Raw genomic sequence first — 23,842 nt, 5'->3', positions numbered from 1 at the left:
TCTTGGTTTTTATAAGCAGAGGTATCATGCAGGTGGGCTAAGAAATCCAGCCCCCGCCCTCCTCCCCCCGACAGCAGACAGTTGAGATCTTCAAAGTGCTTGTCCTGAAATTCACCCAGAAGGGGACTCCTCTCCCAGCCCTGCTGCCTGCTGGAGCAATTGCTGATTTCCATTCGCAGGTCCCTTTTCTCTACAATATCAGCCTGCCCCTTCTGAAGGACGGTGTGGAGGAGCAGACGTACCACTGCTGTCGGGCGGAGAGGAAGCATATAGAGGAGTGTGTCCTTGTTTTAGTATTAGCATTGGGTTTCATTCCTAAATCCATAATAGGAAGTGGCTTCCTCGTATTTAATCTCCCTTCTGTGCTTATCCTCTTTATTTTATGCTAAGCTGCCATATTTACTCAAGTCCCTGCCCCACTCCTCTTTGCAAAACAATAAGCATGTTTCAGTTAGTCAGGTGAATGGTAAGGCCACAGAGAATGGATTATTGATTTTCACTGGACTCTACTGATTTGCTGGGTTAGTTTTAGTGGGTTTAACATGCTCATGCTCACATTTGTCTGATTAAATACCATTGCATAATTTAGAAAGCGCTTTGCAGCTGCTGCTTCTGCATTATGCAGAGCCAGACAGACTCCGCATGAACCTGGGAGAGGAGGGGAGGTGTACTGCTCCGCTGCAGCTAGCCAAGCCTATCAAGGAAGGGTTCTGACTTTACCAGTGTAATAAAGCTGCAAACATTTACATGTGACAGCTGTAGCAAGCAAACAGCTGTGGAATCCGGGCAGAATGGGAGGATTTCTGACCGGGACCCCTCTCTGCAAATAAAATTTACTTCCACAACAGACCTTTGTGTACGATTTAACTCAGCGAACCCAACAGCACAGTGGTTCTCGACCTGCGGCCCAATCAGCACAAAGCTGAGGCCCATGTGACATCCTCAGGGCCATACAGGTAGTATTGGATGTGGCCCGAATAACACATATGCGGCCCCCGATGGTAAACAGGTTGAGAACCACTGCAGCAGCAGGATCACAGCCCTGCTATTACTTACCCCTGGCGGGTTTCCACTTATTTAAATCTAGCCGTGTCTCCACAGTTCTTACAGCAAGATGGCAACAGAAAACTGGCTGTAGAGTTTCCCCTTCGTGAGAGTGGCTGAGATTCAATCTCTTTAATCTCTTGGCCGAGTTATAAGATGCCACTAGCATTATCCCAGCCTGTCCTCCTGTCCTCGTGGAGAATTCTTTCCCCTAGGAGCCACGTTACTGCCAATACAATTCCATGCTGAGAGGAGCTGCTCTACGCTGACGTCTGCCCCGATAGGATTGTGAGCCGCAGATGGGACCGTGGGCAGGAGAGCAGATGCTGACAGTAGCTGAGTCCTGCACTGCACTGTTAGCCATTAGGCTGCAGGACTCCTAGAATTTCCATCTCAGATGCTATGTTGGCATCAAATTAAATCCCTCTGCCACCACTTAATTAACAACGGGACTCCATCACTCAGCCAGGTCATGATGGGGCACGGTGCAGAGCCTGGACCGTTGAGTGTGTCTGTGTCCCCTGGAGGCCTGGGGGGAGGGTGGTTCTCATTCTGCAGGTCACAGTGCCCCAGTTACCACAGGTGCCGCTGTCGAGCAGTTTTCACTTGCCCAGCCTAAGGATTATTCAGTGTAGCTTTGTGTGCACTGGCAATGGCTTCATGTTGCTTGTGTCTATGTCACTGTCCCATGCTACTGTACTTGCATGGAAGAGCTGGAATCCCATCTGTGGGTCTAGAGCAGTCTCTGCTCTAGGGGCCTGGTTGTGCAGACACTGGAGTGGGACTCCAGAGACCTGATTCCTGGTGATGCCACTCTTCCTGTGCGACTGTCAGCCAGTCCCATGGTCCACACCGCCATTTCCCTATCTTTGTAACACGGTTAATACTTTCCTACCTTACAAGGAAATGGAGGATAAATTTAATTGTTTGAGGCTCTCAGTTACTGTAGTGTGCTGTGAAATGGAGAAGATGCGGCAGTTCTGTTGGGCAGGGGAAGACACAGATGTCCTACCATAATCTGAGCAGCTTTGCCATGTGCTTCTGAACGCTGCATCCCTACTAGCACCTGCTTTCCTTCCAGAAAAGGTCAGGCATGAAAGTTGATGTCACTGTCTTTCTTTGATAGAACCATCTCCACTCCTCCCTTCACAGAAATGCAGCAGCTGTGTATGTAAGAGCGAACCTTCCCACGGGTGCATCTGCCAGGTTATCTATCTGCCAACCTACAGCACAAATCAATGCTGCTTGTTTTGCTACTATTTTGAGCACACACGGTGTTTTAACAAGATGGGAACAAGTGCGCTTGCTGTCAATGCAAACAATAAAGAATGCGAGTGGTCGCTTGCATGGGCATCAGTGAGGGACTAGGAGGGAGGCAGACAGTTTGGTCTGCTTGGCACCACGAGTTTGGCCATAGATTATTGGGTCATTACCATTATTTAACATTTATATTGTGGAAGCACCTGGAGGCCCAGGAGTGGGGTGCAGACGACAATAACAATGGTGATGCAATTATGTAAATCGATGGTGTGTCCTCATGTGAAATACTTTGTGCATCATTTGGTCACCCCCTCTCAGGAAGGATAGTGCAGAATTTGGGGCGCGGGAGAAGATTGGAGACGGATTCCAGAAATGGTTAGGAGGCCTGGAAAAATTATTTTAGAAAGAGACATTGAAAAGTTTGGGGTTGTTGTCCTTTGAAAGGAGACAAGAGGGGATTTGATAAAAGTCCATGGCGTATTGAATGGTCTAGAGAAGATAGGAGGTTGGGGGATTTTGTTCTCCCTAACACACCAAGGAGACATTCAAGGAAATTCTTCATCATCATCATGGCAAATCCCACAGGAATGTGGCCTCCTTGCAAATTAAGCACCACTCTCTTGCAGCAAGAAGTGAACAAACAGGAAGGGACAAATCCAGTAGAGGGGAAAACGCTGGGCTTGAGCTTTTTGCAAGGTTTGCTTAAAACAAAGACTGCCAAACATATATGGTATTGTGCTCTCTTAAATCGATCCCAGCTAAGAGAATAAGAGCAGGATCCAATCCTAGTTTGGCTTCCTCACCACGATTAAGGGCCTGTGGTTTGTTATGAATTGGGAGCTCTGGGAGGCAGTTGTTGGCAACTGCAGGATGCAGACCCTGGTTTCCTATTTCAGTGCATCATCCTGCAGCTTCCCCAGAATTCTGGTGAGTCCAGGAAGGACGACAAGGAGAGAACAACTGCTTCAGTGACAATTTCTCTCAGTTGCTCTATTTTTGCTTCCAAGAATTCTGAGCTGACCTGACTGGGCTTGGGAGGCTTGGCTTGCATCCCATGGAGAAGTAGTGTTGACAACGGCCAGGCAGCTGTTAGTTTTTTGCATGGCAGTAACATTGTGCAAGAATCCTATTTAATCTGGGTTTTCAGAGACAAGAGCAGATTCACTGGCCTTTTGCAAATAGGGAAACAATCCTTGTTTTAAGGTTGAAAGCTGCACAAGAAGCTGTCGATACCCACTACAGCAAAGCTCCTCTGCTGTACAGAGCTGAGAACAGGCAGCAGCACAGTGCAGCGCCTGCAATACCGACATTATGCAATGTTTCAGTTTCTGCCGGCAGTTTAAGAGAAGATGTCTCTTACCGCATGACAAAGAGTGGGCAGCTCTGCCTGAGTTACAGACCTCTGGGAACATGGCACGTTGGTCTTGGGAAAGCGCTGAGCTGCAATTCTCTCCCGTACTGAGCGGGACTTGCAGTCTAAGCTGTGAAAGCATTTTGTTGTTGTTACTGGCCACGTTTGGGGAAGCTCGTTGGTAAAGCCTGCTCCATTCTTTCTTTCCCCTGATGCTCTTGGTTTGCTTGGCTGGTATCGGGTAAAGCACTCTTGGAGGAGGTCTCATGGACATGTGCTCTGATTCAACACTGAAAGGCTATGGCTACTGAGCATGCTTCTCCTTTTCTCATGGTGCACAGACCTGAGTCTCTTGGTGTACCTAGACCTGAGACAGGACATTGCAGGGATAAGGACATAAAACAAATGTGGGTTTGGGGCAACTCCTGAAAGGCTATTTATATAACACTAAAAAAATAATCTCTCATTTGCAGGATAGACCTCAACTCTGCCAGGCAGCAATCCATACATGTGCCAGACTCCAGGGAGCATAGCGAATACCAGAGAATGGTTAGCTCAACTTTGCTCTCAAGGAAGAGGAAGGATTAATAAAATGCTTCATGCCGCACCTTGATTTGACTTGCAGAGTGATGTGACTTCCAAAAAGACTTTGCAATAGATGAAAATCTACCTTTCACTTTGAGTTGCCTGAGCATTCCATTGTCCTATGAATAAATCCCATTCCATTGTCCTATGAATAAACGTCATCCACAGCTGATCCTATATCTCTGGTACTTTGTCCTAAGATCACAATTGTGGCTGCCAGTATTGTATTACGGTAAAAAATTAATGAACCGGAGTGCCCTGCAATAATCTCTTGTAAAAGGACCAATCTCAGCAGTGAACTCCTTAACAACGATAAAATATGGGTGTTTTGTGGAACTGTGCAGCTGAGAAGTTTAAAAGTGATTAAGTTTAAATATTCAAGAAGCTGATGAAGGGCTGATGCAGGCATAGCAGCAGCAGCACCTCACAAGTGAGAGGAAGGAGACGTAAGCAAAGTGTGGTGCCGAAAGTTATGTTCTGCTCATATGTTCGGCTTGAATTCCAGCTGAGTCAACCTCATTGCAGCCCCTATTGTCTCACCTGGAGGTGGCTCCTGCAACAGACAGAGGAGCTGCCCAGTAGGACAAAGGGGTCCTGGCTGGATCTCCTGCTCCATAAGCCGTGCAGGAAAGCGCGTCTATCCAAGTCTGTCTGGCTGATCGCACCACGACTCTCACACATTTGTTTTTAGGCTTCTCTCTTCCCAAATGCTTTTAGGGTCACCATTGAAATTAATTACTTGTTTAGTTGAACCTCAAAGGTAATTTACAGCGAATACATGGGAACCAAAAGTTGATTAGTTTGTAAGTTTCTATTTGTATCATTCAGTATCGATGACTATATCACTGACACCACCTCACCGCCCACAATCCATCTCCTGTGTTGATAAAGCCACACTCCTCCTATTTGCCCAGGCTGGCAGCTTTGCGGCTTGATCCTCATTTACACTAAGTCTCTCCACACGGTTCTGGCAGTGTGAAGGGGCCTTAGTGTCAATGCTCTGTCATTGTTGGTGCTTCCCTTTTTCAGGACCTCCCTCCCATTCAGACTGTGGCTAAATCCTGCTGCTGCGTCTGTGTCCTCTCTGGAACTTTCCCTGTCCCTCCTGGGCCGTGCATTATTCATTGCCTGCCTCCTCCTTGTCCAGGCGGAGAGCCCCCCACTGCTCTCCTCAGGCCTCTCCAACCTGCTGGAGCTAAAACCTGGCAACTGCCCAACCCTTTCCTTGACTCCGCGGAAAGGTCTCTGAACACTGAGACCCAAAGCAAAGGGGGCCTCAGGACTTGGGGAAGGCTGGTCACTAACAACTTCTCCATTTGCTTGTGCTGCTAGAACTCGGCTTGCCATAACAGTCTGTCCATCTCTTCACAGCTTGCCCTACTGGATTCTATAAGCTGTCCTCCCGACTCCCTCTCTGCTCTCCCTGCCCCGAACACAGCTTCACACATCGAGAAGCCTCCACGTTCTGCACGTGCCAGAAGAACTACTCCCGGTCCCCGTCAGACCCGCCATCTGCCTCCTGCACCCGTACGTCTCTCTCCAGCAACATCCGTGGTTCGGGAAATGGAAGGGAGAGAGAGGAGCCAGCCAGAGCTGCCACTGCCCTGGGGCTGGCCAGGCCTATGACAGGCCAAGGAGCTGCCCCCCACCCGGGTGGCAAGGCCACCAGCACCCAGGCAGAGCTGCTTGGCCTCTGTAGCTGTGTCCCAGGGCATTAGCATCACCGGGAGTTATTCTGGGTATTTCAGTAGCACCCACAAGGAGCTCAGTGCTCTCCAAACAGCCAGGAAAAGCCAGGCCCTACTGCAGGGAGCTCACAGCCAGAGGTTACAAGGCCTGAAATCGGAGGCTATGAACATGCCAGTAAGGATTGCCGGCATTACCCCAATAAAACTAGGGCATGCTTGGATAGACGCAGTCTAGCACAGCACACGTTTTTAATTAAATGGCATCCAGTTAATTAAATTTGATTAATAGATACTACGGTGATGGGCACTTTAGAATTGCTTATATAATAATAAGCAGCAGCCTTTGTGGGGTGACTGACAGCAGCCCGAGTGAGATGTGTCTTATTCTTGGCCTCGCTGCAGAGCCAGAGGGCTTGGCTCTAAGCTATTTCACCGTGTGAAACAAGCACAGCCAAGTCTCAGGCTTGGAGCAGCGTGAGGAGCTGGCATGTGTCAAGTGTCTGCAGGTATCAGACACTAGGGCTCTGTCTGCACCGCAAGGACAGTGCACCGTGTCCTTAATCTGGGTTAAAATAGTGAAGTTACGGCATCTTGGCTTTTCACTCCAGTTAGCAGCTTGAGTTCAACCCCATGTTGCCCTACAGGCATTCATTTAAGCTGCTAACGCAAGTTAAAAGACAGGCTAACATAGCAGTGAAAACACAGCAGTTTGAGTTAGCTAATGCGGATTTAACCTGAGTTAAGAACATGCCTTTTTCTGCAGTGTAGACATACACTCAGACTGCAGGGAGACTGATCCTTAATCCCGTTCTGCCTTGCTCAGAGCTTTCTTTAAAACTTTGCCTCAGTGTGGACACTCTCCTTGCTGCACCGGCAGCACACATTGCACAGGGCTGAGGCAGCGTGATACCTTGTGTTACTGGATGACATTACGACTGCCCTAGAAACAGGCTTTCTTGGAGTCAGCTTTTCCTCTGCCATTCTGTAACTTCCCCTGAATCCCAGTGCCAGTGCCAGTGCCAGTGCCAGTGTGGTTATAACTGTGACGGCCTCGCAGTGGTGCTGCTGGAGGTTGCACCCAGTGAAACACTCACTCTTCTGCTTGCAGGTCCCCCATCTGCTCCAAGGAATCTCATCTACAGCCTGAAGCAGTCCACGCTGGTCCTGGAATGGAGCGCACCAGCAGACCTGGGCGGCCGGACCGACGTCACCTATAACCTCCGTTGTGACCGCTGCTCGGCGGCTCTCCGGCGGCAGTGCGAGCAGTGTGGCAGCAGCGTTGGCTTTGTGCCCCAGCAGACGGGATTGGTGGACAGGACCGTTACCCTGGTGAACTTGCTACCACATGTTAACTACACTATCCGTGTGGCAGCTGTCAATGGGGTCTCTGATTTCAGTGCCTTGTCAAAGCCGCAGTACGCGGAAGTGAACATCTCCACCAGCCTCACAGGTACGGGCCAGGCCGAGCTGCACTTGCTGCTTTCCTCCCCCCCTGCTTCCTGTGAGCGTCTGGGACTTGCACTTTGTGATGCAAGAATCCCAAAGGGGTAGAAGGGGGAGAGGTGTGGAAAGCCCCCCCCCCCCCCGCCCACGTCCAGTGAATGACCCCTGCAGGAAGCAGCCTCTCAACCTGCCCCCGCCCACTTGCACTATGAATAAGGTTCCAGTCTTAGCCCTTGATTGCCAAGCCCACAGCCACTGGCTTTAACTCCCCTCAGTTTCTATGAACTGCACCCGACAGCTGGTGGGATGGCTGGGCGCACGCAGAGCTGGGGGCGCGCGGAGCTGGGGGCACACGCAGAGCTGGGGCCACGCACGCAGAGCTGGGGCCACGCGCAGAGCTGGAGGCGCGCAGAGCTGGGGGCACACGCAGAGCTGGGGGCACGCGGAGCTGGGGGCACACGCAGAGCTGGGGGCGCACACGCAGAGCTGGGGGCACGCGGAGCGGGGGGCCCACGCAGAGCTGGGGGCGCTCACGCAGAGCTGGGGGCACGCGGAGCTGGGGGCGCACGCAGAGCTGGGGGCGCGCGCGCAGAGCTGGGGGCGCGCGCGCAGAGCTGGGGGCACACGCAGAGCTGGGGGCGCGCACGCAGAGCTGGGGGCGCGCAGAGCTGGGGCCACGCACGCAGAGCTGGGGGCGCACACGCAGAGCTGGGGGCACACGCCCAGAGCTGGGGCGCGCGCGCAGAGCTGGGGCGCGCAGAGCTGGGGCACCGCAGCGAGCTGGGGCGCACGCAGAGCTGGGGGCACGCGGAGCTGGGGGCGCGCAGAGCTGGGGGCACACGCAGAGCTGGGGGCGCGCAGAGCTGGGCGCACACACGCAGAGCTAGGGGCGCACATGCAGAGCTGGGGGCACACGCAGAGCTGGGGGCACACGCGGAGCTGGGGGCACACGCAGAGCTGGGGGCGCACACGCGGAGCTGGGGGCACACGCAGAGCTGGGGGCACACGCAGAGCTGGGGGGGCACACGCGGAGCTGGGGGCGCACGCAGAGCTGGGGGCACACGCGCAGAGCTGGGGGCGCACGCGCGGAGCTGGGGGCGCACGCGCGGAGCTGGGGGCGCACGCAGAGCTGGGCATGGCTCTGTAGGCAGCTGTTCTTTAATACAAGTAACTAGTGGAACCAGCAGTGCCCTGCCCCTGTAAGGGCTAAGCACACGGAGCCGCCCAATGGGGTTACCGGAAGGGGACGGCTCAGCCTGCTAGACAGCGCTAGGATGCCACACTGGCTTCCCTCAGCCCCAGTGACCCCCCAGCTTTCTGCTGACTCTAATGGGAGCTGCCTGGCTACATGCAGTGCCGCTCTGGCCAGCGAGGCATGCAGCTGGCTCTGCGGCCTGTGGCGTATTGCCCAGCATGGCAGTGGCACAGCCCTGAAATGAAGTTCATTGGCTTAGATTAACTTCGTGCTCTCCTGGAAAGCCCAAGGTTTTCTGAGCAGTTCTGCAGCCCCAGGGCCCCCGGGCAGGAACAGTCAGGTCAGCACCTGCAGCGGCCGTCACTTTCCCCATCTTTACAGAAGGGGGGTGGGTCATGTTCACTGCTCCTCTGGAAGCAAGAGATGAATACAGGAGCCACTGGGCCTGATATGCAGGAGTGTGATCCAGAGCAGCTGTTTCTGGAATCCCAGACATGCTCTGAGGACAGTGCTGGGCGTGACGTTCCTCGGCAGAGCTCCTGGGAATGCCTGGTTGGATGATGTCTTCCCAGTAACATCTGCCCCTGGAACTGGCCTGTCCAGTACTGCAGCTCTTTCTGCTGCAGCCTGTGCTCCATGCCAAGCCCTCAGGGTCTGGGCTGGTGCTAGCTGAGGGAGCAGCAGTTTCCATAGTCTCTGAAAGAACTGCTGACCCGTAGGCACTCGCTGAGAGCACTGGGCTGGGAGGCTGGGGGGATACAGTGGACAGGGCTGCACCCCTCGTCCTCTCCTGCACCCCAACCTCCTGCCGCAGCCTGGAGCCCCCTCCTGCACCCAGACTCCCTCCCAGAAAGAAACTAAGATAACAGCTGCTCTAAGGGAAGCAGCAGGATATTTTGAATTAACTTAACTATAGTCTACATATTTTAAGACTGAAATGTAACCACCGAATGGCTTTGTTGACTAGAAGGCGAGTTCAGTACAGTGTTAGTAGCCTCAATGCCATAATTGTGATCGTGTTGTTTTAAATTAGGAAAAAGACATGTAGACGGGCCCCACACAATCCAATAGCCCTGGGCCCACAGGAGAGTCCTTAGCCCTTAGCTCTCCTTGTCCTGTGCTATTTCAGAGATCACGACAGTCGCTATTCTGACAGTGAGGTTCTGAGCTCCATGGAGCTGTGAGTCCATCGCGTGATTAAGTTACAGTTTGAATTTATGGATCACCAAAATGTCTTCAGGGAATCAGTTCCTGCAACCCAGCCATGTGAAACTCCTTAACAGAGAGTGATTCAGGGGCTGGCTGTCCCACAGGAACAGGAGCGCATTAGAATTGTTGGTTACATTGTTTTCTCCAGGCCACGTTTCAGGGCACAATTTTCCATTGTCAAATGTCTTCCTTCCCCCAGGGGCTCACACCTTTAATTTCCTGACCCGAGCAGAACGGAGGAGCCTTTCTCTCTGCATGCCAGAGCCCTTCCCTGGTGGAGAGGGGCTTGTTCCCATTGCTCCAATCCCGTTATATTTCTGCAGGTCCCTCTCCATGATTTAAACCTCCCCAAGGCAAGCCGGAGAGGGCTCCTTGTGTCCTTGTCTCTCCCTCTGTTGGTGTTAATTTGCATGAAAATCCATTCCCCAGTCACAGTTAATGGAGATGAGCCATCTCCATGTCCCTCTCCATAGGAATTGGCCAACAATTTAATCTTGAGAGATTAAACTTTGAACTTGTTATGAATAATTTCCCCACCATTTGATCAAATGTTTTTGCTCATGTTGCTGCTTTTTCTTTCCTCACTCAGTAATTTCTATGACTGTGCAGTCTAGAGGCAAGGCCAGCGTGGACCCATCCTTCCACACAGGAGACCTCCTCTGGTCAGTGGAGAGTCCTAGCTTGGTAAAAAGCTTTTAGCGCCTGAGCTCGTGTTAACCCCATAGGCCCAGGGAGTCAGGCAGCCAGATGGCTTGATTCGAAAGTAGAAAAGTCAGATTAGCCCTGGGGGAAATGCTGTGGCTGCAGGCGAGCTTGTTAGGGGAGCTCTCGGAGAGGCAAGAGTGGGAGGAAAGTGTGTTTGAGCCACTCACAGGCACTGAGTCACAGATTCTTGCTGCCATTGGAAAAAGACTCTTTCCTGGCTTGGCAGCAAACAGGCAGAATGTGTTTCCATGTTGCTTTGACTTCTCCACAGCTGGGAAGCCAACACTGTCACAGCTGGCAAGTGGGGAAGGACAAGAGGGCTGATCTGCAAGTTTCCAGAACCAGAGCGTGTTGGACACGGGGACTGGGTGGGTCTGTTAGCTGCAGGGATGAGAAACAGAGAGAAGTTTCTCTCAAGTAGTGGCTCTCAACCTTTCCAGGTGACTGTAGCCCTTTCAGGAGTCTGGGGTTCTCCGCAAACATGCATCTTCCAGGCAGCTCCCATTGTGGGGAGGGATGTGCTTCCCTGTGCTGCCAAGGGAAAGACAGTGGCCAGAGGAGAGCTTGGGGCAGTTTATATTAGCTACTGAATGGCCGGGGCTCCTGCCTGCCTGGGGGGAAGAGTTTCTTTGTCAAGAGCTTTTAAGCTACTGGTGGGATCCTGAATGTGCACTGGTCTTGGTGGAGGTGCAATAGAAAAGAGCAGTAACCAGGGGTTTGGGACTATAGCTCATCGCTCTGAGCTGTTCCTAGGAGCCTGGGTACGAGACTGGCTGGACTCCCACTGATTTCAGAGCAGCAGAGACTTCGGGGACTGAGCCAGGCACAGGGAGGCCGCAAGGGGGTAGGCAAGGGAACAAGCTGGTGCCATTTAAGTCCACCTGCCCCTCTCTGGGGGTTCTGCCCTAGAGCCTGGCTCCCCGTGCGGCACGCTCTGGCTCTGGCTCCCGTGAGATGCAGGAGGCTTTTCAAGGCAGCAGCTTAGCACGTGTGAGGAATCCACCATTATGGCTGGGAACCCTCGGATACAAAACCAGCAGCGGCTGCGCTGGGGTCACAGAGCTGTCATGGAGGCAGCGCTGAGAAGCTCTTTCACGTCTCAGTTGCTGCAGGGTTGTGAGACCCTTTACAGGTTCCTGGAGCACCTGTGAGAAGGTCAAGCCTGAGCATCCCCGGCTCTCGTTGGGTGCCTCAGCAAGCCCAGGGCTTTCAGACCATTCCAGGCCTCAGCTAGTCTGCGTCACAGGTGAAGAGCAGCCGGACTAAGGGCCTGGAAACAAGCCGAGGACCCCAGGCTTCCTCCATTGCGTCAGTTCCTATCCGAGCACAGGTGCATGAGTAGGAGGCTCCTGGAGCTAAGGAAGGGGCTGTTCTCTTTTTGGCATAAGCGGACGGAAGGGTTTAGCAGGACTCGTTAGAACAGGCATATCTCCAGCTGTGTCCTGGGCTGCCCGAGCTGCTCTGATTCCCCATGACAGTGTAATGTGGACGTCTCTGTGGGAGCGGAGAAGTGTGGAAAGAGAAACGCCAGGACCCAGTGGAAGATGCAGAAGCAGAGGAGACCTTGTTTGTGCCTGGGACGTGGCAGCTTCAGGGGATGAGATCTGCAGCAGCAAAGCTCCGGCTGCAGATAAACAGATTCAGAAGAAAACTTAAAAAATGAAACAAGGTCTTAGTTAGCTGCCAGGTCCCTGTACCTGTAAATAGAGCTTTGACTAAAGCCTTCAGCTCTAACCACTTCCCGCCCCTTCAGTGTTCACAAGAGGTTTCATTAACACTTCTCCATTGTGTCGGGGGGGGGGGGGGGGAGATGCAATTTAGTCCACAGGAGGCAAAATTAATCCCGTGTTTTTTCTAATCTGGCCCAGCATGGGGCTAAGTAAAAGTGTTTGAGGAGAGAATGGAGCTGCTTACCTGCAGGGGAGGAGTGCATTAACCATGCCAATGTACACTAGGACAAGGTCCTTTACGTTCCCGGCAGGTGTTGGGTTCTGTCTTTTAAATTTGTTGCAGATTAATAGTGCGGCCGTTGCTGAAGTACACTCTAATTTCTGTGTCGGGGGGGATGGGATTTGTGCCCAATTAGGGCCTGGTAGGGAAGTTTTATATGGCCACACGTGGCTGGCATGCTCCTGACCACCTTGCCCAGACCGGGGGGTAGCCAGGTAACCAGACTTCTCCTGGCCTATTGCACAAGCGTGAGGGTTAGGAAAGCCTGGGCCAGTCTCCTGCAGAAACACCCCCGGGGCTCTTCCCTATCTGCTCCGAGGAGAGGGGACTTTGGTTTTTTGCACCTATTCTGAAAGAGCCTCCCAGTGAAATGCCTGGAGCTTCATTTACAGCTTAGCTGGCAAGTTCCTGGTGGCACAAACTGTCCTGTGCAGTGCTCAGTTGGCCAAGGGAAGAGTTCATTACCCCAGGCAGGCCGTTCTGTGGAATGTGTGAATTATTTTGCTCGGTTCCCTGACATTCTCCCCACTTATCTGCAGCCTCCAGCAGGAAAGTGCCAGTTCTAGCGTACGCTCCCTCGCCGTTTCCTCACTGATCTCAGACTCCCTTTGAACCGGCAGGGGGCTGGCCATATGCTCCCCTTTGCCACGGTTCATCTGGATGTGCCAACCGCAGCAGGAGAGGCAGCTGGACTGTATTAATGAGGAAAATTCCCTCCTGGATTTGAGTAACCGGAGGTTTGGACTATAATTCCAGTGCTCTATCGTCACCAGCCAATAACTCCTCAGAGTGACACTTATTAACGAGGAAATTCAAACGTCCTCATTCTTCCCAGTACGGAGGTAACCCACAGGAGCTGGGCACAGCCCACTTACAGCGTCGGCTCAGCACGTAAAGGGGAGCTGCTGTTCCCTGCAGAATTCTCAACAGGCCTTGGCTTCTAGCCAGCTGCCTCAGCTGAGCCGCCCTGCCCGAAGCAGCGTTTCAGTCCTGGCTCCCAGGTGCTCCCCACATGCCTGCACTGGCCAGTGTTGCTGGATACGTGGATTCTGTTGCTGCTGCGTTTAATGGGCAGCTTTTCTAAACAAATTCAAGAGCTCTGTTTGCATTAGTCCACCACAAGCCGTGCCCCTGAGCGCTAGCTTCACTCTTTGGATCTCTGGAACAAACGCAGGCTCCTGAATGGTTCCGAGGGGGGAAGGGCGTCAGGACTCCCGAGTTCTATTCCTGGCTCCGCCACAGGTTTCCTGTGTGCCTTGGTGAGTCACTGCCCCTGTCTGTGCCTCAACATCCCCATCTGTAAAATTGGCCAGCATGATTATCCCCATGTCCCAAGGTGCTTGTGTCTGTCAAGCACTCGTTTGCTGAGCGCTCAAAGTTCTCACTGAAGTCAGTCCCCCTGCTCCCAGGTTCTAAGTGTCTGATTTTCAAATACCCTATGGAGGGAGAAGTGGGGTTATTCCTGGTAAATCCACTTCCTCTGCCCCGATACCTGGTCTGTGTGCATAACTGGGCCAACTACCAGGGCAGGAGGTCAATGCAGTGCCTTTCAGGGACACTAAGCACTAGATGTATGGCTCACAGAGGCCATTTAATGTCACAGCCTGGAGTTCTCTGCAGCCAATTCACACAAATTAACAGGTGCAAATTAATGTTTGTGGCTTAAACTTCTGTTGTGTGTCCCTGTGGTCATTTAGGCTTCCTCTTGGCTCTCTTATGGCTGCTGAACACAATCGGACCTCAGGTATAGAGTGTGCAATAGCTGAATGCTGATTTTGTAAAGCAATTCACGAGCTCGGAGTGAATAGCTCCCAGCATCACACATCCTCGAGCCATCTTTTCTTTGGCATGTCTCTGTGGCTGTTGGGCTCTGTCCAGGTTAAGAGAGATCAGCTGCCTTTCCACAAAGTTAACTCCAGCGTTAGTTCTCTTCCCTTCCTGCCTTCGCTTTGGGACCCTCTCGCTAATTTCTTTGAATGGTTTTGGCGTGTGACTTTTCGGTTGCACTCTGGATGTGCTTTGCTTCATAGCTGTGGCTCCTGGGGGTGCTGAGCTCTGCCCCTTTAGGCGAGAGCTCTCTCCTGTACTTCCCCTCCCCCCGCCAAGTGTGATAACTTGGAGTGTGCTTATCACACGTTCTCCCTGCATGCCAAATGGCAACAGAGACCGACAGACAAATGTCTGTGGAAAATAATATTATCCTCTAAAGATTTCTCGAAGGGCCCCTCTCAGTTCCTTAGCCATTAAATCACACGTTAAAAGTTCTTTTGCAAAGAATCCTTAAACACCATTAATTTCCCTGCTGTGCTTTCCTGGGAGGCTCCACTATGATTCCAACAATAACTGTTCATGTGTTTTCCCACTTTTGGTTTCTGGGATTTTTCATACTGACACAAACTGGGCAGGATTTTCAGGGAAGATTTGCTGAAGTTTTCTAATAACACGATGGCTCATGCCATGTTAAACCCAACTCCTCGCCAACTCTGCGAATAAACTTGGATGCCTGGGCTCCTGTCTACTGACAGCGTGCTGTGCCAGGAAGCTTTCCCTAGGTAGAGAGGAGTTTAGGCACTGGGCTCTATTAACCATCTCTGGGCATTAAACCCCAGGAATAGCTGCACGTACGGGTGTGTCTACACTGCACTTAAACACCCACGGCTGGTCCATGGTAGCTGACTTGGGCTGTGGGGATGTAAAATTGTGGTTTACATGTGTGGAACCCTGCGAGGGGGGAGGGTCCCAGAGGCCAGACTCCAGCCTGAACCCGAATGTCTACACTACCATTTTACAGCCCTGCATCCCGAGCCCCATGAGCCCCCCTCAGCTGACGGGGGCCAGCCCAGCCACAGGTGTTTAATTGCAGTGTAGACACAGGCCGCCTGAAACTGCATTACCCAGAAAAACGGAATCCTCCTGGCTCTGGATTTTTTCAGTTTCAAGAGAATTAATGCCTTGCACATTAGCCAGTTAGGCTATTTCAGCCTTTCCCAACAGCTCGTTGCTTTTAAAATGATAAATACCTTGGGGGGAACGAGAATGGGGAGGAGGGAATCTCTTTTACTGCCCTATTAAAGCAATGTGCCCCCCCGCCCCGGGAATTCTTGAATTATAAATTGTGCAGCCCCAGAAACAGCTGCTTTCTCGTATAGATGTTATGTTAGTGAAGTGCTCTTTAAATCTGCTGACATGATGCCCTCTTGGTGGGTGGGTGGGAGCATTTAGAGCAGCAGTTTTGACTTTGTTTCCTTAGGGTTGCCCTGGGCAGTCTCTGGCTGCATCTGCCTCAAGTCACGTTCCAAACCTTTGCAAGCGTGTTCATCTTCGAGTTGTCTGGCTTAGACCTTTGTTCCATGCAGAATAAAAACCTGATATTTCCCTGCTTCTGAGGACTTGCATGATGCCCACAATTTACAGGGAAAGATGCTAAATTAATGCTGCGTTAAAGGACACAGGATGCCTATGGGAAGCAATTGAGCTGGAAAATGAAAGCATCTCTCCCAGAATAAAGGTGAGTTGGTGAACTTGGAAGAGAGATCCCAAAGCTCTTTCTTCTGCCGTGTAGCCACCCATGTGCCACCTTCCCCAGGACGCAGACTAGTTTGCCTCTCTGATTATGATGGAGAGAGGGGATTTGTCTGGTACCCCCACAGATCTCCTCTGTTTCCCTATTCTCTCCTTTCTGAGCCTCCGCTTCCACTCCCCGTAACACCACAAGAGTTGCCCATATGCACGGAGAGGAGACTAAGCCCCAGAAATAGTTATTCTGATTCCTTGGTGGATCAGGTCTGAATGTCTTTGCAAAGCCTCCCTCTCAAATCCCCCTGGGGAATGGATTGGTGAGACACATTGCGATGAGTGTGGATCTCAGCCTCCCCCAGGTCTCCTGGGCGACAGGAGGCAGGAGCCCTGCCCAGGTATTTAGGACATCTTTAGACATCTCCTGCTAGAATCCATATTTCAGATGCAGTTGTTTTCTCAGCAGATGGCTGCAGTGAGTACACCTATTTTTATGCCTTTTCTGCTGGTTTGTTTGTTAATTAAGAGGAGCAAAGCCACGCACAGTGAGATGGAGTTTATAAAATCAGGCAGAATGGTGAATAATTTAATGTTTGCTTTTCAGAATAGAGGCAATGTTAGGGAGTTTAAAATATTAATAAGAAACATTTTATTCACAACATAAATTACTCTATAGCGGTATGATTTTTTAATTCCTTTTTAATGCATCTGGGGCTTTACTTTTTAGCTGGTATCTACCATATGGCACGAATGAAGAAGCCCCACACACTGGTCTGCAGCAGATCACTGAGTTACCAGAAAAAAACTTAACTATGATTAGCAATGAATAGGATTTATTAACAGCAGCACTGATTAGAGGCCATACAGAGGTGGGATTGTGTGGGTGGCTCTGATTGTTAACAAAGACAATATGACTTTTCCCAGCTTGTTTGGAAGGAGAGGGCCCAGGAGCAGAACTGCTGTGGTCACTGCTAGGAATATGCCCAATTTTCAAGACACGAAGGGTCCGTCTTTATTTAATTTATAAAAAGGCCCAGGCCCTAGGCCCCCTGCCCAAGTTAGGAGAGCAACACTGCAGTTCAAAGAGCAGGCTGCTCTCCAGAAGCCAGCAAAACTCGACCTCTTACAAAGCACAAAGATATTTTGTCCTGTGACTGTAGGTTAACGGGTCGTTTGCCATTGAGGGGCCCCTTAGAATATATGCTAACTTCTTAAGCTAAACTATCTGTTTGAGCTTGTATTTAGCTGGGAATCCCTTTCCCAGACCTGAAGGAGAGCTCTGTATCGGTCGCAAGCTTGTCTCCCTCATCAACAGAAGTTGGGCCAATAAAAGCCATTACCTCACCCTCCTTGTCGCTCTAAAAATACTACAGGCATCCAGTAGCCACTAAAGTATGGGGGAGGTGGGCATTTTCCCAGCTGTTCCAGTTACTGCAGCTGAAATGGTGTGTGTGTGTGTGTGTGTGTCTCTTTATCTTTGCAAGGCGGGCAAAAAATTGCCATGGTTTCATCTAGAATATTTCTGTTTTTTCTCTATTGTTGAAAGACTCTTTGCAGATAAAAATAGTTTCTCCTCTTCCACCCTCATCCCTTAGCAAATATTGCACTTGAATTTTTGCCATCACAGAAAATGGCTCTGAGGAAAATGGCAGCCAGGTGTAATCTGCAAGATGCGGTATACGGAAGTACAGAAGCGGCCCTAATCCTGTCATATTAACTATTGTTCTCTGAACTAGCACAAGGGGGCAGCAGGCTTTGTGCCATTCATGTTATTCCTGAAACTGTAGCTTTTAGTGTCTTTGGTGCGATGGGATCCTGTACTGCTGACACCTGAAGTTTTCAAATACAGCTCCGTACCCGAGACTCTGGGTAAAGGAAATGCCAGCAAGGCGCATGTTGCAGGAATTACAGATGGAATCTAGTATCAGGGGGTAGCCCTGTTAGTCTGCATCCTCAAAAACAACAAGGCGTCCGGTGGCACCTGAAAGACTAACAGATTTATTTGGGCATAAACTTTCATGGGTAAAAAACCCACTTCTTCAGAGCTGTCCTCTGCCTGTTGTTGTGATTACCTGACAGACCAGACAGGATGCAGAGTTAGCTGCAATGGTAATGCAGGCACCGGCGCTGCTTCAGACCACACTTGGACATCCACCTGCAGAGCGGTCGCAGGTGTGCTTCTCCGGCTTCATGCTCTCACTGGGGCTTTAATTTCAAACACAGCAGAATCCCTTCCCCCCCCCAGCACTACACAGGGGCTTTCATCTAGGAAAAAGACTTGCCAAAAGTTGAGAGCTCAAGATGACCCAGATGTTTGGCTTCAGTAACAGGCCAACCTCTGTCTCTGGTCTCAGCTGAGCTGTGGGAATGATGAAGCTGACCCTGGTGTCTATGAAAGTCCCAAACTGTGCCTTGTAATTCTGGGCCTTGAGCTGGATTCCAACCTCTGCATTCATTCCTGCTGCTCCCACTCAGGGAATCAGGCCTGTTCTGCATGGTATGAAACATTAATAACCTTTGTTATCCTCTGTCTCCATTGCTAGAATGAACTTGCTCCACCCTCTTCACATATGGATAATTCAATATCCTCCTAAAGGTCAGTGCCCAGAGCTAGTGTGTTTACCTGGAGAATTAGTTCTTAAAATGTCAAAAAACAACATCTAGTCAGATTAGAAGTAAATGACAAGTGACCTGTGCAAAGAGAGTGTGCGCACGGGCAAACAGCCGCTCCCTGGCTTGCTTTTGCTGGTGGCACCTGGTCTGGCCTGTGCCAGCTGTTTAAATAGAGGCTGAAAGGACCAGGAGCCAGTCAACATGAATAATTCATCAGCAGGACTTTTCTCAGCGAGATTAATGAGCTCCGTAATAAATACAACGTTTCACAGCTACTTAAGTTTGCTTTCCAGGGACTTGTTCCTCTGACCGGAATTCCCTGTAGGAGAGTCAGGCTCTAGCAAGCTTCCAAAATCTGGGGGAGAAGGAAGACAACACAGAACTAGCTAATTTCCCAGGCAGCTTTTCCTCAACAAGGTTCCTTCAGGCTGTCAGCTCAGCCCAGCCATCCCCTGGGCCAGCTAATGGATGGGTTGTGAGAGACTCTTGCTCTAATTAACAGAAAATAAAATCTGCCTGGGCTTTAATGATTAGGGATTTGTGTTTGAATGACCTGGCAGGATATAAATGAGGAAGCCAAAACTGACCCTGCATCCATGCAAAGTGACCTAGGAAGAGAGACAGAACCCGTGAGAACAGGGTAAATCTCTCTGACCTGCCCCAGGCTCCCCTTTCCTGTCAATGAGCCATGGGCTGGGGGGCGGCTCTGGAGCAGGAGAAATCCTAGGTGTGCTGATGTATATAACAATGCTGGGACTCCCCAGAGGAAGGATGCTACAGAAGGGCAATGTAAGGTGCCAGTTCAGTGGTTAAAATTCACAGCGCTCCTGCTGTGAGACAGGAAGATCCTGGTCTCAGCTTTCCAGAGGAGGACGCTGAGGAACAAAGATGAAGTGTCTTGCCAAAGGCCACCCACAGTGTTGGTGGTCGAGTTGGTCTAGAACCCAGGAGACCTGACTCCCAGTCCCTTGCTCCAGCCTCTCAGACATGGCTGCTCCCTCTGACTGTGAGTGAGGGAATGTAAACGCCCAGTTCAGTGGGTGTGCCGGAAAATGGAATAAACCAGGACTAGGGAAACAGCAAATTCCCTCCTTTGGAGTCTGACCGCGGAGACTGATTATCGCTGCTGTTCTCTGGTGACCACTGAGGATCGGGGGAAAGGGACATCAAAGAGTTTGTGTCCCTGATTCGGGGCCACGGTTCAGCCTCTTCATTGCTCCAGCAGCAGAAAGGGGACAGGCGCAGGCAGTGTCCCCAGTGGGGAATTGGTTGTGAACAGCCACCAGCAGATCAGAAGTTTCTCAAAGCAGCTCATTTCAGAGGATAAATCAGTCAGTGTAAAGTCTCTCCTCTGCTCTTGCCTTGCGGCTCCAAGGGGTGAAGTGCGATGCTCTGCTCCTTGGCCATTCCCAGCACCTAGATCTTAGAACCAACAGCCTATGGCTGGGGAAGGAGGGAGGTCTTGGCAGCCCAACAAGCTACAGCGAACTGCGAAAGAGACTTTGTATTAGGAGGAACACGCCAAGAACAGAAAACGTTTTCCCTCTCCTGTCAGAGCAATCGGTGCCGCCTCACGGGAGAGACGTGACAGGCCGTAACTGGCATGGTCAGCTGCAGGGGAGAGTCAGGGGCTTCACTGGACATTTGTATCCAGTGTGCTGCAGACAGATTTTCACTGCTGAACTATCTAGCAAAGCGGTTGGCATCCCCTGGGCTTGTCCAGCCCAATCAGCCCATTCCCCTGTTCCTGATAAATCAGCAAAAAACCCGTCAGTGGGGAGGCTTTGAGTGTGAGGTCTCTATCCCATAGCGTGTGCCCCAGCGGGTGTCCCGTCCCTGACCCAGCTCCTTGTGACACTCTGACAGCGCAGTCCGGGTCCCGCTGGCACCTGGCAAACACTGCTGGTATCTCCCGTACAGCAGACGAGTACAGGACAGTTCGTGCTCTGGCCTGCCGCACACAGCACGCCCGCAGAGCCCGGGGAGTACAAGTGACATGCTGCCCGAGGGCACAAAGGGCTGGTTTAGCAGGCGGCGGGTGAGGAGGGGCAGCTGGCAGCAGTGCAAGAGGCAGGCGCCGGGGAGAGGAAATCCGTGCAGCAGAGGGAGGCGGACAAGTCGTTCCCTTCTCCCTGCCTCGAGTGCTGGGGCAAAGGCTGAGCTGCCAGGGGAGCGGCCCAGGGTTAGCACAGGTTGGCTGCTTTCATGCTCACCAGCTGGTCCCAGCTCCACATGGCTCAGTTTGCTTTGGCTCCCGGGCAGGTTAACACGAGTGGGAGAACTAAACGTGACCAACGCGGGGAGGGCGGCTGGGCACTTGGTTCTGGAATCCTGGGCTGGGGGGTTCGTTCCCCGTTACCCTGCTCACCGCTTCAGGTGTCACACTGTGAAGCTGAGTTTGAAACAAACCAACAGTTTTTATCCCCCGTTGGGATTTTGCCCCGCCTGGGTAGGGTGAGTTCCAGCTGGCTCTGCGCTCCTGTGCCAGTAGTGCGGGGTGCCTGCCTCTCTCTCCTCATCTGAAGTGGGGTGGAACCAGGCACTGGTCCTGGGGCAGGAAAGCCTCTTTTTTGCCCTGCCAATGATTTCTGTGAGCGACTTGCCTTCGGCTAGACCCTGCTACGGGCTTGCCAGATGCAGTCACTGCTGTTGCTGGCTCCTTTGCTGTAGGGAATTAAGTACTCTGCACTTTGGAGCGACACCCAGCCAGTGCACGCGGCTTGGCTCTCCTCTGAGCCTGTGCAATAATCAAGAGGCCCCAATTTACATGAAATTATCCTTGGAGTCGGATTGTCACATGGGACTATCAGGCCAAATCAAGAGCCTGATTTTCGTGTCACTGGAGCAGCAGTTCTGTGCTGTGGGTGATGACTGGAGGGAAGCTGTCTGGGGTCAAACTCTGCCCCATGTCTGACGTTCAGGGAATGCCAGGCCCTGCTACGCTGAGTTATGTGCAGGCAGAGATTTGCTTTCTCTTTACTGTCTGACGGGTTGGAAGGGCCTGACCCCGGGCTCTGCTCAGATTTCCAAGCTGTCTAATGGGAGTGTTGCTATTTAGTCTCACTTCCCGTGGAGTCTGAAGCTTTCCAATTGTCTGCCCAGGGGGCCGGTTACTGCCTATTAACAGCACAACAGGAGGCTAATGGGGCAATAAACAGCTGAACTCTGGTCTCCTTCATCTACTCTACATGACAAAGCGTCCCTCAGAGCCCACCCGAAAGGCTCCCAGTGAAGAGATGCCAATGGGCTGTAGCTGAAAATACCTTCCCGCTCTGGTAGCTTGCCAGAGAGTTTGCTCTAAGCTTAACAGCAACCTGTAGCCGCTGATGGTCTGTACATGGGTGAGGTTTGCACTTCTTTCCCAAATGACTGGAGCTGTCTCTTCAGAAGCTTTGAAATCCAGCTAGTTGCTCATCATGGTAAATGGCAAGACACTTGCTCTTGCCTGCGTCCCCATGGCAGTAATGCCACCTGGCTGTTGCCCCAGTGAACGGGTGAATCTCTCCAGTAAATACTGCCAGCGCAGCTGGTTCCAGCCATGTTCCCTTCAATTGCAAGGCATACGCCTCTGGAAAAGAACCCCAGGCCTCCCAGCAGAGACAGCCTTGCTGGTTTGTTCTCAGATCTTAGCTCTGCTAACACCCAGCTTCTGGTGGAGCTTTGTAATTCCTCTGGCCATAACAGTCACTTCAAGGAAACCGAGCTAGGAGTTAATTTATACTGTCTATATTTTGTGGGCCAGATTTTCAAAGGGAAAGTGAAAAGGTCTAAAAAACCCTCACTACCGGAGATGAAAACCAGGTGCTGTGACCCTGTGGGGCTGAACTGTAGTACAAGTATCTCGGGAAACAAAATACTTTCAGGAGTTTGTGCAAATGGACCTGTGTGTCCACTGGTATCTGTTTTAAATGTGCGACTATGGGCTCCTGACTCTGGGATGCACCTCATTCCTGGGTGTGCTGCACTGCACCCCATGTCATTCCAGTGCTGGAAGTTGCCAGTTGTGGAGTGATTTTCTGATAGACCAGTGTCCTCTAGAGACCCCAGGAGACTCATTGTCCACTGCTTGCATCCGAAGAAGTGGGTGTTCACCCACGAAAGCTCATGCTACAAAACATCTGTTAGTCTATAAGGTGCCACAGGATTCTTTGCTGCTTCATTTTCACCTGTGACCATGCAGCCCCATAACACTGTCTGACTGTAGTGAGAGTTCACAAACTCTGACAGGCAGAAGGTCCCAGGAAGTTGTGTGCTATAAACCCCAGCCCCACTCAATCTCCCTCCTGCAGATGACTAGACAGCCCAGCGCAGACTGACTAGCCACTGATTTATCTGCTGGCAAAACACAGTGCTCAGCTAACCCAATGGGCTCAGGCGAGATTCCCCTCCCAGCTCTGCGCTGCAGAACACTACTTCAATCCCTGCTTTCCATACACGTGCAGAATTCCTGGTGACAGTGTGACGAACTGGGAATGTTCGTAATGTTTTCTCTGAATACTGTGTTGGTGCCTCAGTGTCCCCTGTGCAGTTCTTAAGTATCCAGGTGGTGGAATAAGGGTGTATGGTTGCTGCAGAGCAAGGGGCCAGTGCACCTAAATGCCTGACACCCTGTCTCCTAGCAACTGATGGCCTGGGCCCCTCCTCTGCAAAGGTGCCAACTGAAGGTGTTGGAGACAAAGAGATCAGGTGACCTCCTGGCCCGGGAAAGGAGCTGAGCAGAGCAGGAGGGACTGGAGGGGTTTTCAGTCTGGAGCTGGCTGGGGACGAGGAGTGAAGTGCAGACTTTGGGGTCTGGATCACTGCCCCCCAGAATGGACCCGGCTGAGGGGTCCGGTTCGCTGTATCTACAAACACTGTTTTAGACCATGTTCCTGTCATCTAATAAACCTCTGTGTTACTGGCTGGCTGAGAGTCACGTCTGACTGCAAAGTGGGGGTGCAGGACCCTGTGGCTTCCCCAGGACCCCGCTGGGGCGGGCTCACTGTGGGAAGCGCACAGAGGGGCACATGCTGAATGCTCCAAGGTCAGACCCAGGAGGTGAAGCCGTGTGAGCTTCTTGCTCTGAAGACAGTCTGCTCCAAGGGAGAGGAGGCTCCCCAGAGTCCTGCCTGGCTTTGTGGGGAGCAGTTCCAGAGCATCACCCGGGGACTCCGTGACAGACAGTCAATGCGGGGGCATGCGTGTAGCAAGACAGGAATGCTGGAGCTAAGATACAGAGCTGGGAGGAGAACTGCTCCTAGTATGGACGGTCAATGCAAGTCCACAGAGCTAAGCTGGCTGGCT

The 23,842-nt window shown here is 51.7% G+C and overlaps 1 protein-coding gene across 5 annotated transcripts in view; it reads left to right on the top strand.

Annotated features, from left to right (window-relative positions):
- Positions 1-23,842, top strand: part of EPHA10 (EPH receptor A10) — a 98,071-nt gene that overhangs the window by 41,012 nt on the left and 33,217 nt on the right. For 3 of the 5 annotated variants that reach the window (XR_005590786.1, XM_039511460.1, XM_039511461.1), the window contains exons 4-5: positions 5,612-5,767; positions 7,037-7,378. Coding sequence is in view for 4 of the 5 variants with exons in the window: in XM_039511460.1 (XP_039367394.1) it covers positions 5,612-5,767; positions 7,037-7,378 (498 nt within the window). In the remaining variant the exon portion in view is untranslated. Of the gene's footprint in view, positions 1-4,128; positions 4,403-5,611; positions 5,768-7,036; positions 7,379-12,969; positions 13,546-23,842 lie in introns of those variants that run through there. The other 2 variants (XM_039511462.1, XM_039511463.1) reach the window with 2 other exon arrangements.

This window comes from Mauremys reevesii, linkage group 23, assembly GCF_016161935.1.
Source record: "Mauremys reevesii isolate NIE-2019 linkage group 23, ASM1616193v1, whole genome shotgun sequence".
In the NCBI taxonomy this organism is placed as follows: Eukaryota; Metazoa; Chordata; order Testudines; family Geoemydidae; genus Mauremys; species Mauremys reevesii.
The sequence above is the reverse complement of the archived record's forward strand: the minus strand, read 5'-3'. Positions and strand labels throughout refer to the sequence as shown.